General features: G+C 47.8%; 2 protein-coding genes and 1 long non-coding RNA gene across 3 annotated transcripts; 2 read left to right on the forward strand and 1 right to left on the reverse strand.

The window, feature by feature from the left end:
* Positions 1–6227: 6227 nt before the first annotated feature.
* LOC147242235 (thrombomodulin-like) lies at positions 6228–8135 on the reverse strand. Its single transcript, XM_086190209.1, has one exon. It carries the CDS (start codon positions 8036–8038, stop codon positions 6725–6727), a length of 1314 nt encoding a protein of 437 aa, XP_086046335.1. The 5' UTR covers positions 8039–8135; the 3' UTR covers positions 6228–6724.
* Positions 8136–11115: 2980 nt separating this feature from the next.
* Positions 11116–11628, forward strand: LOC147242236 (uncharacterized). The gene is made up of 3 exons (XR_015110758.1): positions 11116–11221; positions 11332–11412; positions 11502–11628. It is a non-coding gene; the product is annotated as an uncharacterized LOC147242236 (long non-coding RNA).
* A 146-nt stretch (positions 11629–11774) lies between these two features.
* Positions 11775–13718, forward strand: LOC147242237 (serine/threonine-protein kinase 36-like). Its single transcript, XM_086190210.1, has 2 exons — positions 11775–11970; positions 12143–13718. The coding sequence occupies exons 1-2, from the start codon at positions 11785–11787 to the stop codon at positions 12494–12496; spliced, it is 540 nt and encodes a 179-aa protein (XP_086046336.1). The 5' UTR covers positions 11775–11784; the 3' UTR covers positions 12497–13718.
* Positions 13719–16105: the final 2387 nt, after the last annotated feature.

Consider the following 16105-nt stretch of genomic DNA (forward strand, 5'->3'; position numbering starts at 1 on the left):
AATCATTACTGCAGCTTCCAGCCATGAAAAACGACGACAGTGCCGGCCCCAGCCTTTAGGGGGCCCTAAGCAGAATTTGATTTGCCCCCCCCCCATCTATGTTGTTCTTTTCTCTCATCCTCTGTCCTTCTCTTCTGGGCACCAGATGGAAACTTCCTTTTAAGCGTCTCGCTTATCATTAGATTACCATCTCCTCCAAACGAATCCTCGCAGTGTCGGGCGACACACGCACGCCACGAGGTGTCTGGCTGAGTCACAACTCAGACGATGGCAGGTATAGTGATTATGAAATCTGAATTTTCTTGTATTGACTAATTTATTCATTCCTTAAATTATGTTGTCTCTTCTTTAAGATATTTAATATGTTTTTAAAACAAAACACAAACAGCATCAGAAAAGAAGCAAAATAACACAAGATTTGGGGCCTCCTGATGGCCAGGGGGGCCCCAAGCAGCCACTTAGTTCGCTGATGCCTCGGGCCGGCCCTGCTCCAGTCGGCTCCATCTCCACCACTTCTGCTCCTCGTACCTCACCTCTTGTCTTCCTGTCCCCTCCACGTCCACCTCCTACCTCAGCACTCCTCCTTGGTATGGGTCCTCTCGTGGCTCTCCAGTGGCTCACTGGACACACAAAGCAAAACTGTAGGACAGAAAACATCTCAATATTGTGAGTGTCTGTCAGGAGGCTGGGGGCTGAGGCTGCTGTTTCTGCTGAGGTGTTCGCCCTGCTTCCCTCACCTCACACCAGGTCTCATTTAAACCGACATTACTTAACAGCAAAACTGTTTCAAAATGCTGTTTGCAACAAGTGGGATCTGCAAGATTTGATCCTTGAGCAACAGGTGCTGGAAACACTGGTGCTCTGCAGAGACCATCACATCAGGGGCAGTCCATCTAACAGCTTCTGTATCTCAACTCAGAATCAGAAAGGCTTCTTATTCTTCTAATGTCTGCTTGGACCATCAGGCCAGATGCCCCCGGTGGTAACCAGTGATATCTCAGGACTGGTCCACATTCAGATTGGTGCAGCCTGCTGTCTCTTTGACTCTGAAACTGCAAAATGCTGCCTTTTCTACTGGAGTGTGATTCATTCCAGCGTTTTCTGTGGCAGGTCTGGTCCCAAGCGGCAGGCCGAACTTCAGACTGCAGCTCCAGGATTCTGACAGGTCAGCATGTTCAATTACTGTGGTTTCCAACTAAACACACGTGTGTGTTGTGGTTGTACTTGTGAGCTCTTCCTTGTAGAGTTTGACAAGACCTGACAGTCTGCTGCTGCGCTGGACGGGTTTGGTGCTGATGTGGGTTCCGTTGGCTGAGTCTTCTTGGACTCCCACTGCTTTGCTCCTGGGTGCGAACGGTGAGACCTGAGACCTGAAGACCTGGAGCAGAGGCAGGCTGAGCTTCCCCACCAGACAGACGGCAGCCATTTGAAACGTACCCGAGTGTAAGACTGGAGTTGGATTTTCATTTACTTGACATGACGCACATTTATTCATGCATTAAATATGTTATAATATATCTAAAGGTGCAGTGTGTCATTTTTGGCGCTATCTAGAGGTGAAATTGGATTTGGCAGAAAGTGAATGGCCTATAATATTCACGTGTGTTTAATTAGTGTTTAACCCAGTGAAAATAAGAATCTGCTCTATTTCCTATTACCTGCGTAATCAGAAGTACTCAGTTTTGCTACTCGTTGTCATAAAAACATACACAGATGCTTCAACGTTAGAAGTATTCTACACTGCAGCCGACTGTTTTTTTCCAACTGAGTTGCTTCGCTGCCCCATTCAACCCACGACTGTTAAAGGAGATCATCGTGACTGGGACACAGAATCCACATGTTCCAGCTGTGACCACAGTGACGTCAGGATTGCTTGTCTAAAATAGTCAGAGCTACCGGAGCATGTTTGGTACCGTTGCATTCAGGACACACAGGAAGTAGAAAATGGGACGTCAGGGAAATAGCTGACCATGCGGTTTTGTTTTCTGGGAAAATCCTGTTTGGAATTCACTTCATCCATTGTTTGATGCTTGATGTTTTAATAACCATTTTGTATTATTTGATACATAGATTTGCATATTTATGGAGGTTTTTTTTGCAGTTTGATATTGAGACCTTTTGCTGAGGAAAAGTACACTACTTTTACTACTACTAAGGAATGCCCAACTACAGAACATGAAATCAATTAAACGGAAATGTTTAAAAACATACAAACAAAAATTAAAAAATAACATTGGGTTATAAAGTTCCTTTGGATCACCTTTATGAGTTTATAAATCATTATACATTTTTATTTTTGATATAGGACGTATAGTATGTAATGTAGGATGTTTTTTTTACGTGTTCCACACTTTTCTCTTGCAGAGTTTTTGTGGTAAATATTTCATATTTCAGTCTCACAATAATCTTCTGATTTTAATTGAAAAACCATACAGAAGTGGAGATGGTTTATGTGATTTTTGTGAGAATCTCAATACCAAACAAAGGTTGTAGTTGGTTGAGGAACATTCAGGCAGGGACCTCCTGCAGTGTCACAATATTCTGGCACACATTCGACCTTAAGCAAATGTTGTACGGCATCATTTCCATGCGTTGTCATCGCCATCTCAGTTCTGATTAACACGATGAAACTGAGCCCTGCCTCAGACTCACTCATGCTAACAGGCGCCTTAGCATCGCTGTTCCTTGGGGGATTGCATAGCAACAGTAAAATACACTCCTTTTACTGGAGTGTCTACTACCTCTGTTCAGAGTCATTTTGAAGTACCACTAACTAATTTCAAATATCAGCTATTCTTTGATTGACAAATCATCTGTTGTTGCTAGCATCAGTTCCCTGACCTCCATCACCATCAATAAACTAACCTATTTACATGTTAACTATAATCTACTTTCAGTATAACAAACTGATATTATCATACAATACATAGTTGGCTGCTTATTGTAAGTAATTGGTTGTAAAACATTATAGGCCCATGACATTTAAACTATCTTTACAGCGTGTATTGCTACTTATATTTAAATTAATGGCTTGTAAACTTCTTCCTTGTCAATGAGTTTGTGTATCCAGGCCAGAGGGGCACCGGGGCCTCGCCCTGGAGCCAGGCCCAGGGTACGGGCCTGATGGCGAGCACCTGGTGGTCAGGCCTTTGTCCACGGTGTCCGGCTGGGCTCGGCCCAAAAGGAAAACATGGACCCATCCTCCCGTGGACTCACAGCCCGCAGGAGGAACCAGAAGGGTCCTATGCTATGTGGTTGGGCAGCAGACAAACTCGGGAGCTTTGGCTGTCTGATCCCCAGGCATGGAAGCTGGCTTGTAGGACATGGAACGTTTACCTCTCTGGCGGGGAGGAGCCGGAGTTGGTTGAAGAGGTTGAGCATTATCAGCTAAATATAGTCAGCCTCACTGTGACACATATTTCTGGGTCTGGAACCCAAGTCCTTGAGAGGGGTTGGACTCTCTCCTTTGCTTGAGTTGCTCCAGGTGAGAGGCAGAGGGCCGGGGTGTTTTTTTTTTTTTTGATAGCCCCCAGACTCTCTGCCTGTATGTTGGGGTTTACTCCGGTGGAAGAAAGGGTTGCTTCCCTGCGCCTTCGGGTCCTGACAGTGGTCTGCGCTTATGTGCCTAACAGCAGTTAAGAATACCCACCCTGTTTGGAGTCCTTGGAAGGGTGCTGGATGGTGCCCCAACTGCGGGGACTTCAATACTCACGTGGGCAATGACAGTGTGACCTGGAGGGGCATGACTGGGAGGAACGGCAGGCCCGACATGAACCTGAGTGGTGTGCAGTTATTGGACTTCTGTGCAAGTCACAGGTTGTCCATAACTAACACCATGTTCGAACATAAGGATGTCCATCGGCGCATGTGGCACCAGGACATCCTAGGTTGCAGGTCTATGATCGATTTTTATAGTCATATCATCTGATCTGCGACCACATGTTCTGAACACTTGGGAGAAGAGAGGAGCTGAGCTGCCAACCATCTGGTGGTGAGTTGGATCAGGTGGCAGGGGAAGATGCTGTGCAGACTTGGCAGGCCCAAATGAGCAGTGAAAATTTGCTGGGAATGCCTGGCGGAAGAAACCCGTCAGAATTATCTTCAACTCCCACCTCCAGCAGAGCTTTGACCACATCCCGGGGGCAGTGGGGGACATGGAGTCCCAATGGGCCATGTCAAGGTAGCTGTTGTGAGCTGTAACCAGGGCTAGGGCCGGTAGCAGCGGTAGTCCCCAAACCCTCTGGTGGACACTAGAGGTGAGGAGAGCCATCAGGCTGAAGAAGGAGGCTTACAGGGCATGGTTGGTCTGTGGGTCTCCAGAGGCAGCCAACCGGTATTGGCAAGCCAAGCAGTGTGCAGCCATGGGGGTTGACATTCAACTGGGGAGATAATTGGGTGGTGGAAGGAATAGTTTGAGGAACTCCCCAACTGTCTCACCAATGTGGGAGTCCCACGTGTTTTGTGGATCTGGAGAACACTTATGATCATATTCCCAGGGGCACATTGTGGGGGGTACTCTGGGAGTATGGGGTGGATGGCCCCTTACAAAGGGCCATTCAGTCCTTCTACCAGAGCAGTGAGCGTCTGGTCTGTGTTGCCGGCACTAAGTCGGACTTGTTCCCGGTGAGGGTTGGACTCTTTGTCACCAGTTCTGTTCATAACTTTTATGGACAAAATTTCTAGGCGCAACCGGGTGGTGGATGTTGTCTCTGCTTTTTGCAGATTATGTCCTCTTAGCTTCATCAGGCCCCAAACTCTTGCTGGGCCAGTTTGCAGCCAGGATGAGAATCAGCACCTCCAAGTCTGAGGCCATGGTCCTCAGCTGGAAAAGGGTGGCCTGCACACTCCGGGTTGGGGGGGGTTCTTGCCTCAGGTGGAGGAGTTTAAGTATCTCAGGGACTTGTTCACGAGTGAGGGTAGGATAGAGCGGGAGATTGACAGGCGGATTGGGGCGGCATCCGGGCATACGGGTGCTAAACTAGTCTGTTGTGGGGACGTGGGAGAGCCTAAAAGCGAGGCTCTTGATTTACCGTTTATCTAGGTTCCAGCCTTCACCTGTGGTCATGAACTCTGGGTAATGACCGAAAGAATGAGATCACGAATACAAGCGGCTGAAATGAGTTTCCTCCGCAGGGTGGCTGGGCTCTCCCTTAGAGACAGGGTGAGAAGCTCAGTCATTCGGTAGGGACTCAGAGTAGAGCCGCTGCTCCTCCATGTCAAGAGGAGCCAGTTGAGGTGGCTCGGGCATCTGGTGAGGATGCCTCCTGGACGCATCTGGTGAGGATGCCTCCTGGACGCCTCCCTCCCAACTGGGAGGAGGCCTTGAGGACACACTGGAGGGATTATATCGCTTGGTTGGCCTGGGAACGCCTCAGGATTGCCTGGAAGAACTGCTAGAAGTGGCTGGGGAGAGGGGAGTCTGGGCTGCCCCTGGGACCTGCAACCAACAGGATAAGCAAAGGACGATGTCATCCTCCTCCAGTGTTCCTGATGCTTGATTACTACCCAACTTTATTTGTACTACTGACACTACTTATACAGTTACTACTTTAACTATAACTGGTATCCTTTTACCTTTCATTATTTGTACTGGTACTGAATCAATGAAAAACAAATTGGTCAATAAACACATCACACTATATGGAGTGGGACCATCTGCTTTCATCAGTCACACCTGTGAAAATCCGTTTGTTAGTTATCAAATGTGAGCTGCTTGTTTGAATAAGTTCAAGGTTATAATTCAATAATTTACAGTACTGCAGCAAATTTACTGGTTGACATGAGTAGGCTCCAAGTAGCAACCATGCTGCTAGCGCTGGTGCTCATGCGACCATTGCTTGCATCACTACTTCTGTTACTGAATACTATCACCACGTCCAATGTGAGTGCTAGAGTACTTCTGCTGCTTTAAGTACTGCTAGTTAGATCCTTCTGTACTGCAATGATCAATACTACACACTGGTTTGCCAGTCTCCTCGTCCTTTGTGAATTGTGAATATTTTTCTTTGTCTTCACACAGTATTTTTGAATGTTTTTTCCGTAATAAGATGAATACACATCAGTCTTGTCTCATGTCAGCTCAGACAACAACCTGTGTAGAAGACAAGTTGACTAGTGATACAACAGAGGGGCACGCGCGGTGACTGTGGAACTTGTAATTCACCATTTTCTCCACATGGTGGCCCCGTCAGCCTGAACATGAACAAAGAAGGACTCAGACATGGCAAACAAAACTTTAATTCTGTGACAGTGTTTGGTTTGTTCTACACTACAGTCACTTGATGAGCTTCAGCTGAAACATTGCACCCGTCACCAAAAATGTACCCTCAAAGAAACCCACATGGTTGCTCGCCGCAGCAGCCCTGCAGCCACTGGAAATGTTCCTCCTCGAGATATAAGAACCTCAGTGGTATCCAAGCTCTCTTGCTTTGTTTGAGCGATATTATAAACCTCCAGACTCCATGTTGGTTCCCCGGCTGAGGAGGGAAGTCGCTCTTTACAGCCTACAGCTGCGCTCACTGACCCTGCAAGAACTTCCTCCTCACAAACAAATGTATTGCAGACAACGTCCCCAAATTACACATGGATTTAATGCACGTACAATTAGCTCCTCCCACCCTGGGCATGTGTGTATGTGTGTGTGTGTGTGTGTGCATGCGCATGAAAGCTCATGTTTTCATGCACAAAGAGGACCACCAGTGCCTGAGACGCTGCTCGTCTTGATTTAAGACAGAACCACAGTTGGTTGGTCACTGGCCGTTGTGGGGAGTGGTGGAGTGGAGTCTGGTCCATCTTCCTCCCCCTCTAGGGAGACACACTTGTTGTCACCTTCCAGCTTGAAGCCCTCATCACACACACACCTGTAATCACCAAAGAGATTCTCACACTTGTGGGGACACAGATGCTCAAACTCACATTCATTTACGTCCGTGCAGGTTAAATAGTTGTTCTCCATATTTAAGATGTAACCACTGGGGCAGAAGCATTCACTGATGACGTCCAGATTGATGCAGGTGGCAGGACAGTCCTGCTCTGTGCAGTCTCTCATACACTTGGTGGGGTCCCCCTCTGACACCCTGAACCCCTTCCGGCACGAACACTGATAAACCCCTTTGACTTTATCACACAACATGTGCTCACATTTTACACAGATGCTCACATCCACACACACTCCGTCTTCCCTCACAAAGTCTTCTTGGCAATCGCACTCCGGCCCTGTCGGACTGTCAACACACTCCTCACCCTCGCCTGTGCAGTGGTTGTGTACCGCACACTTAACCACCTCACACCCCTTTCCATCCTTCGTCAACATGAAGCCAGTGGGGCAGTGATGCGCCTGCGGGCCACAGGTGATGTTGTTGGGGTGCAGTTGTCGGCCTATGGGACACACACAGGAGTGCGTTTTGGAATTGCAGCTGTGCTCACAGCCGCCCTGCAGCACCTCACAGATCCAGGGAGCTCTGGTCCAGTTCCCGGCAAAACACAGAAGCTTGGAGCGCAGATAATTGTCTCCAAAATCTTCCATTAATGCCAAGGTTCCTTGTGGAAACTCTGCTGAACTGTTGACCTCGAAGCCCATCATAGGCGCGGTGTACGTCACCCGTGTGTCTCCCCCTGCTGGCAAGCGACTGCAAGGCTCCTCTAAAGTATATCTGCACACATATCCGTCCAGTCTCTCGTCACAAGGCCCCCACTGAAAGGTAAAGTTCTGTTCCGTCCTCATGTGAACAGCAGGACAGTCCTGGAGACGTGAGCCTGCTTCAGTGCTGCTTTCAGAGCCATTTATGTTCAGCCAGTAACTTCCACTGAGTCCAAGGCTGCGTAAAAAACTCATCACGACAGAGGAATCCACGACACTGGAAGACAACTGTCCAACCGAGCCTCTGCATTTAACCGCCGCACCTGGAAAGTCCACTGGCTCCTGGAAAAGCACCAAACACTGGTTCTTGTCACAATACCCGCGCTGAGAGCGGACTGCTTCCTCCAGCCCGCAGAGGAAAACCACACCAACAAGCCAAGCGCGAACTGTGGGAGTCATGATGTGGACGTTAGAAAAGCTGAGATGATAATAAAGCTCCGTGTTGGAGGATCCGAGGCTGGAACAGCGACTGAGAGCTCAACATAGCCTCAGTTTATAAATGCCAGCAGCCTTAAAACACACACACACACACACACACACACACAAATATTTGTTAAGTTGATGATGAAACCACAGGTGAACTCAGGATGTTCAAGGTGCGTGGGTGAAAAAGTAAAGTGCACCTGTTGTGTGCGTTGTTGTACCAGCACGCAGAACAGAGTTAATATTGAAAATGAAACGTTCCAAACTGTGGTTAAGATCAGACATTTTGATTCCGTGTTTAACTTCTGCACCTCTGCAATAAAACACATGGAACTATGAACTCTCTGACCCCTGATGAACCACACAAAGTTACACAGGCGATGCTGTCAGGAGACTGAGCTGCACCCTGAGGTGCTCAGTCAGGTTTGTGGAACCAGAGTTCTTCTCTTGGTCATGTGACTGAAGGTATCCAGGACCTTGCTTGTCTCTCTGAGAGATGGCGGCATGGGAGAACCTGTCTTCCCAAAATCTGGTCCTGAGTTCATTCTGGAAAACTGTGTCCACATTGTTGACTTGAAGGCATCCAGCTCAGCATAGCTGCCATGTTGTTGTTCTGGAGTTTAGGATGAGGAGACGACCTTGAGTTCAGGGACATTTTCTTCTTCCACGTCATAAAACTGACCACCATCTCTGACTCAGAGAACTCCTGTCACCTCTCCAGCGACTCCAGATGGTGAGGCAGGGCAGACCGGAGGAGATTGCCTATGGTCCCAGTGAATCACTGCCAAAAACTCTTGTTGGAAGAGTAAATAACAAAGATCAGTACAGCCGGTTAACTTTAATGTCCTTGTGCGGGGTTCCAACATATTTGAACAATGACAAATATTAACTAGATCAGCGTTTCCCTCTTTATTTTTTTGCCTATTAAAGTCAACCAGCTGTACTGATCTACTTTTTAACTGAGTACCGTCTCCAAAAATAATTAGACACTTCACCATTGACCAAAGTTCAATATACAGCAGCGTAGCCTGCTCCATTCAGCTAAAGACGACTCACAGGAGTCAGGTTTGTTCCATTTGGTTCTTCTGTTTGTTTGTGGTGTTTGTTCTGGTGTTTTCTTTGCCATTTTCAATCACTGGGTGCAAAAGTGCAACACAAAAGACTGGAGCAGGACTTCTTTGTACTTAAAAACAGTGCTCACAGCTCGGCTGTGGAAGTTCCACCTCACCGTGCTTGCTCTTGCGACTCTGCGGGCCACCACTCTGTCAAACCCACTGGTTCTCTTTGGAGATCTTGGAGAAGAATAAAAAGAGAATCCAGCCAGATCTGAAGAGAAATTTCTCACTTTTGTGCTCTGTCACCTGCTGCATGATAAGGTTAAGCTGGTGAGCAGAGCAGTGGACATGCTGTGCATTGACGTAGACATCCTGGACCTTCTTCTGCATGCCACCTGTGGTTCCTCTCATGACACCTGCTCCATCGTATGCTTGGGAAATGAGCTGGTTCTTCTGGCCATCAGGGAGAATGGAGCTCAACCTATCCCGAAGTCCTGAGGCCATGGAATCAGCTGTGGCACTTGTAGCAGATCACAAGCACCAGCTGACACTGAAGGAAGAGGTCCAGTGTTTCATTGGCCTGGATGGAGACAAATTTGCGCTCCTGATTTCTCCAGTTTCGCTCTCTCTTAAAAACTGACAGCATGCAGTCAGGGAGTTCATTCTGTAGTCTTCGATGTTCCCTGAAACACAGTGGCAGACGGCAGGCGCTCGTGTAGACCTGCATCCAGTGATTCTACAAAATTCACCAATCCTCCAAAAACACCTGGATTTTTGGAGCTCTAATGTTCATCGTGGCCACGCAGGGCAAAGTCAAACGCACCACCAGCGTGACACAGTCTATTATTTTAGAGCCTGTTTTTGTCAACCTCCTCGTTGTGCTTTCGGGTCCCTCTCCTGTAGCCTTCATCAAGCTGGCATGAAATGTTTATTTTTCCAAACATGGAAAGTCGCATTGCGTTTTCCATGTGGATGGCAGTTTGTTTCATGCTTCTTTGCCTTTTCTGAAAAGTGCCTCACTCAGTGAGACCTGTGTTGATCCGTGCTGGGTCGGATCCTGACGTTTGAGAAAGGAGGCAGGGAGAGTAGAATAGAGCATTAGCTTCACTACAAGCAGTGAGCCAAGCCTTGTTGCTAAACCAGGTCCTGAAAAAAGACCGGGTGGACCGCCTCCCCGTCCTTGGACTGCTGATTGACCACGATGGTCAGCTGATCAGGTCCGTGCTCTTTCACGTCAATCCTGTTCTCCTCTCAAAAGGTGCTGTCTTAAGCGACTAAGCTGAATCATTTAATCTCCTTCTCTCCATTTTGCGTCGCTGTCCCATCATCCCCCTCCTCCAACTCCTTGGACTCGACCTGTCAATCAGCGGACTTTATGGCTGATGGCTGTGACATCAGCCCCAGAATGTAAATCCAGCTGCATTCATCTCTGGGTGCAGGAAAGGTGCACCCCAACATGCTCCCATCTCTTGTATTGACGGCGAGAGACTGCGCATGTGCAACTTTGAACAAGTCTATGGACGAAAAATTTTAAACCCCACGGCGAAAAACACGTCACCAATCAGAAAACACAGATGAACGAAACAGCTTTACTCATCATTAACATCCTGCTCATCTAAATATACACATACATAAAGCTCAGAATATTATTTCACGATTTGCATTTATCTTAATTTTTTAATGTCTTATTGAAGGTAGCGTGGTGGGGCGGCGCCTTAGCGCCCTCGATGGGTCAGCCGCCACTGGATGAACAAGAAGGTGAACATGGAGGGAGGGCGTACACTGCCGTACGGCCAGAGTTCTGATGTCAGTGAAGATGCCAGAAGCCAATCTCAGGAAAGTTTTCAGGGCCAAGGAAACGGAAACTGGCAGAGTAAGAAGCTTGAGCTGGGATAGGATCAGACGGACTGTTGCCATTGACTTAGTTTCCATGTATCAGCATCTGCTCTCATGTGTCCCTCAGATTGTGGCTCTGAAGTTCATCGAAAAAGATGGTCGCTCATATCAGGAGATCCGACTCCTCAAGAGGGAAATGACCATCATGAGCAAAATCCACCATCCCAACATTGTGGCATTGTTCAGCTGCTTCCAAATGAAGAAATATGTAAGACAGCGATGAATCTTCCCTCTGAATGCCTCCTGCTCTCAGGTGGATCCTTGATCCACTGCACCATCGTCTCATTGTGTGACCAAATCTCTCCACTGTGTCAACAGCTTGTTTTTGTGATGGAGTACGCTGGAGGCTCCAACCTGCTCCAGGCCCTTCACGATCGTGGGACCTTCCCAGAGAACCAGGTACTCCTTCATTACACACAGTCACGCCGGACATGACACTCACTGAGGCTTCACCCCATCAACATTTGCATTTCTCTCCCTCTTCCAAGGTCCAGAGGTTTTCCTGCCAGCTGCTCTCAGCGTTCCACTACTTGCACTCACGTCACATTATTCATCGGGACGTGAACACGGCCAACACTGTGCTGGGGGACGATGGCGTGGTCAAACTGTGTGACTTTGGGTAAGAAGATTTAGACGTTGAAGGAAAACATGGCTGTGAGCGTCATCATCTACAAGTGTGTTTATACGTGATGCCGTTCTGTCTCAGGTTTGCGGTTTGTCTTGAGGAAGCCCACGTCCAAGCTGACGTACCGGATGGGAACTGTAGCCTTCATGTCCCCTGAGTGGATAAGGGGGGAGCCCTATAATCACACTGCTGATCTCTGGGCTCTGGGCTGCACCCTGTTTGAGCTCCACACTGGGGAGCTTCCCTTCTACTCGGAATCCAGACCCCAACTGATGCAGCTCATCCTGGAAGGCTCGGTTGAGTGGCCCAACAACATGAGCCCCCGCTACAAGGTACAACAGCTACATCCTTATACTGTGTCCTCAGCTGCTAACTAGCTAGCTAGCTACTGTGTTAGCATGCTCAAACACAAGCTAATGTTAACAGCCAAAAGAAGCTTACTGCTGCTAAGACACAAAAGTGTAACGTACTGCTCACCGTGACCATGTGACGTCTCCTTTACAGAGTTTCCTGAGAGGTCTTTTGACCAGAGACCCTGAGGAGAGGCTGTCATGGCCGCTGATCCTGACCCATCCTTTTGTTGCTGGGGGTGTTCAGTTTGAAGACAACGATGAGAATGAGACCAATTTTAAAGACAGTGAAGAAGACAGCGATGAAGAAAGTGATAAGGACAATTATGAAGACAATGATGAAGATGATGACAAGGACAGAGATAAAGACAATGATGAAGAAAGTGAGGAGACCAGTGACATGACCAGTGAAGACAGCAGTGATGAGGACGACGTTGAGACCAGCAATGAAGACAGTCATGAAGACTCTGCACTCACCACCACAAAAGCTGGTTGGAGACGACTATGAAGGAAACGAAAACAGGAGGGTGAAGCTTCAGAACCTAAGATGGATCCGGAAAAAGCTGGGATTGAGGTCCACCATGGACAGAACCAGGGAGGACAGGCTGCAGGCCCTCTCCTTGAAGACGGACATGGAAATGCTCAGTCTCAAAATGAATAAAGACATCAAGGCTGTGCGAAAAGACACTGCTATGAAGGAGCGTTCTCTTCGCAGGGAGAAGGAGAACCTGAAGGTGACACTCGAGGCCTGTGTGGGAAAACTGGCCGCTGACCTCCAGGTGGAGAGGCGGAAAAACGCTCTCCTGGAAAAGGAGCTGCAAGAGGTCCGCCTCCGTGAGGAGGTCAGGAATAGAAGTGAGACTGCTCTTGAGGTGGCAGAGACCCACCAGGTGGAGCTTCACACAGAGGTGGGGGTTCATCAAGGTGAAATCAGGGAGGACAACCTGGACAATGAGAGGATGCAGCAGTCATTGGACCACAGGGGGAGACATCCAACCACCAGAGAGGGGGCAGAACCTGTTCCAACAGCCCCTGACGCTGCAGTGCCAGAAGTTAAGAGAAGGTCCCTCTGGAAAACAGCTGGGATCTGTCTGGGGTTGACCCTGATCCCTGTGGCCGTAGCAGCCCTTATCGTCAGACATTGATGACCCAGCCTGGGGTGGGGTCGTGGGTGTGTGAGGGGACTGTACAGGTGGATCAATAATTCTGATTATCTGATGATTCCCGTATTATGAAGCAATGGTTCTCGAGATCTGAGGGTCCAGGGTCTGAGGAGGGTCCAGGGGGCTCACCAGAAAAAGTGGGAATAATTCATTTGGGCTTAAGCACCCAGCGGTCTTGAAACATAAGGAATTCAAGGTTGTATAAAAGTACCTCGACTGCGCCCCAAGATACTTTCAAATTATTCTCCCTCGCTGTTTGTTTCATGAACAAGAAATTTAGCAGATGTGTGGAACAAGCTGGTCAGGGGCTGATGCTGCCAGAGCCTGGCAGGGCAGGTCTACTCCCTGGATCCAGATCCTCGTTGCCCAGCAGACCTTCAGAGGACTCACAGCTGACTCATCATTTCATGTTGTTTTCATGCTTTATTCATTAAATGTTCTTTTGCTCAAAGTTTTGTCACTGAGTTGGTGTGTACATTTGTCAAGACCATGTTTGACTCCGTAGTGTCTCTGGACCCCTGCCTAATCGGAGCAGTGACGACACGTTTAGCCACTCATCATCGTTCAACCACTGGCTGTTGAGATGGCGCCCAGCAAACCAAGTGGGCTCCATAGAGAACTGGAAAACCTTCTGGGGGAGACCTGGTCTGATTAGGAGAGCTCTCATCTTGAGAAATACGGCCCAGTTTATTATAGAACCAGAACCCTGACATCCTAGAGTTGAGACCAGGAGGCAGAACTGCCGTCTCACAAGCTTCTCTGCACGTCCACTAGGGGGCAGTTACCCACCCAAAGCCCCATAGAGACTGTGTCTGTCCCCCGACCACATCCGTTCATCACTCCAATACTACTGGAAGAGGAGTCAATCAAAGAAACCTCATTGAAATCAACACAACCACCGAATCATTAAATATCAGATCTCTGATGCCAAAAACTGTTTTAATGAATGAATGAATATCTGAAGATTTGCATTGACCTGCTCTGTCTCACTGACTCCTGGCTGTGTGACGATGAGTGCGTTAGTCTAAACCAATCCAAGTCCCATTAACACTCGTATTCCTCCAGGCTCTGGCTGAGGAGGTGGAGTCGCTGACATTTTTGACAGAGGTTTTGTCACAAATCTCAAACACACAATAATTTTCAATTCACTTGAAAGCCCGATTCTCAGTTTGTCTCATCCAGCCTGGAAAACTCCACAGCCACTTTTATTAATTATTGTGTACCGTCATCCTGGTCCTCACTCTGAATTCTCATCTTATTGTAGCTGACTTCAATATTCATGTGGATGTTGATAGCCACAGTCTGGTGCTGCATTTCTCTCTCTTCTAGACTCAACTGGTTTCCATCAGTCTGTCCATGAACCCACTCACTGTCACAACCACACCCTCCACCTCCTCCTAACATATGGAATTGAAGCTGAACATCCAGTTGTATTTCCACAGAACGCACTTTTATCTGATCATCAATTAATCACCTTTGAATTTGTACTAACCAACTACACTCCACTGAGGAAAACTGTACTTCCAGACGTTTGTCTGATCAGGCTGTCGCTGGATTTAAGAAGTGATTCCAGTGGCGCTAAATTCAGTCTCATGTCCCATTGTTACAGAGGACGCTGTTCCTTAGTCCCTCCAAAACTGATCATTTTATCGATCATGCAGCACGCACCTTATGTCCTTTGGACTCTCTTGCCCCGTTAAAAAAGAAAACCATGAAACAAAGGAAGCAAGCACCTTGAAAAAGTTCTGAAACCAGAGAGCTTGAACAAAAACTGGAGAGAAGACTTCTGGTCAGAGAACCGTAGGGGAAAAAAAAAGAAAAGAAAGAAATTACAGAATCCCCCCATTTAGCTGAGGAATATAATCACCATACACCACAAAAAGCGTATGGAGGCTTAACGAAGCCCCTCCTGCGATGTAACATTCTGGAACAGAAGGGTCAAGAAGTTACAGCTAACTCTGTGTAGCGATAAGCTAACGGTAAAGTGAGGAAGAGATGGCTAGCTTAGAAGTGTTACTAGAAGCACTGAGAGGATTCTGCCAGGAAAACACAGAACAATTAAGGACTAACAAGGGGGAAGTTAGTAAAGCGAACACAAGAATCAACAAAGTAAAGGAGCGGCTGAACTCAAACCACGGAGGAAGTGGTAACGGTGCTACTAAAACTACACATGAAGCTGGAGGACAAGCTAGCGGACTGGACGGGAGAATGTCAGGATCTATAGTGTTTCGGAGGGGTCTGAGAAGGACTCAGAGTCCATGATTACGTTTGTGGAAACTTTTCTACAACAGGGGCTCGGGCTGGATGGTAACAGGGCAGACCTGCAGGTAATTGGAGCGCATCGGGCGCTGGGACCGCAGCCATCAGAGAACGCACCGCCACGCTCAATAGTTGAGAGGTTTTTGAGCTTCAAAAATGAAAGAGTCATTAGCTCACAAGGCTTGGCAACATAAGGGGTTTGTTTGGCGTGAAAAAAACGAATGAATCTGGACCAAAACTGCCCACCCGCCATCTTTAGAAAGCGCAGAGTATACAGGGAGTATTTGGCGGGCCCTGAAAGAGAACGGGGTCTCGTTTCAGACCCTCTTTCCAGCAAGCGAGATGGGCTCAGAACCTAGGACATCACAGAGGAAGCTACCAAGGACCTGGCCAAAAAAGGCTATAAAATAAAAGCCATCAGATCACCAGATTCCCTGGAGGAGCAGATCGATGTTATAAAAAGCTTTGTTGGGGTCCATTCAGAACTGTGCTGCTGCCACCTGAAGGGCCCTCACCAACAGACTTGGGAGGCTGTCCTAAACGTCGCTAGAAGTCGATGCTAGAATGACGTCATCACCTAATTTGCATATCGCTCATGTGATCACAATGGATGCTGGAGGAGAGACTTCGCAGTCGAGACAAAAAGTGTTGAAAAAAACCTAAATATATTTCATTATGTTTATATCATATATATT

This window comes from Aulostomus chinensis, chromosome 20, assembly GCF_037954235.1.
Source record: "Aulostomus chinensis isolate RoL2024-O1b breed Wild chromosome 20, RoL_Achi_v1.0, whole genome shotgun sequence".
Lineage (NCBI taxonomy): Eukaryota > Metazoa > Chordata > Actinopteri > Syngnathiformes > Aulostomidae > Aulostomus > Aulostomus chinensis.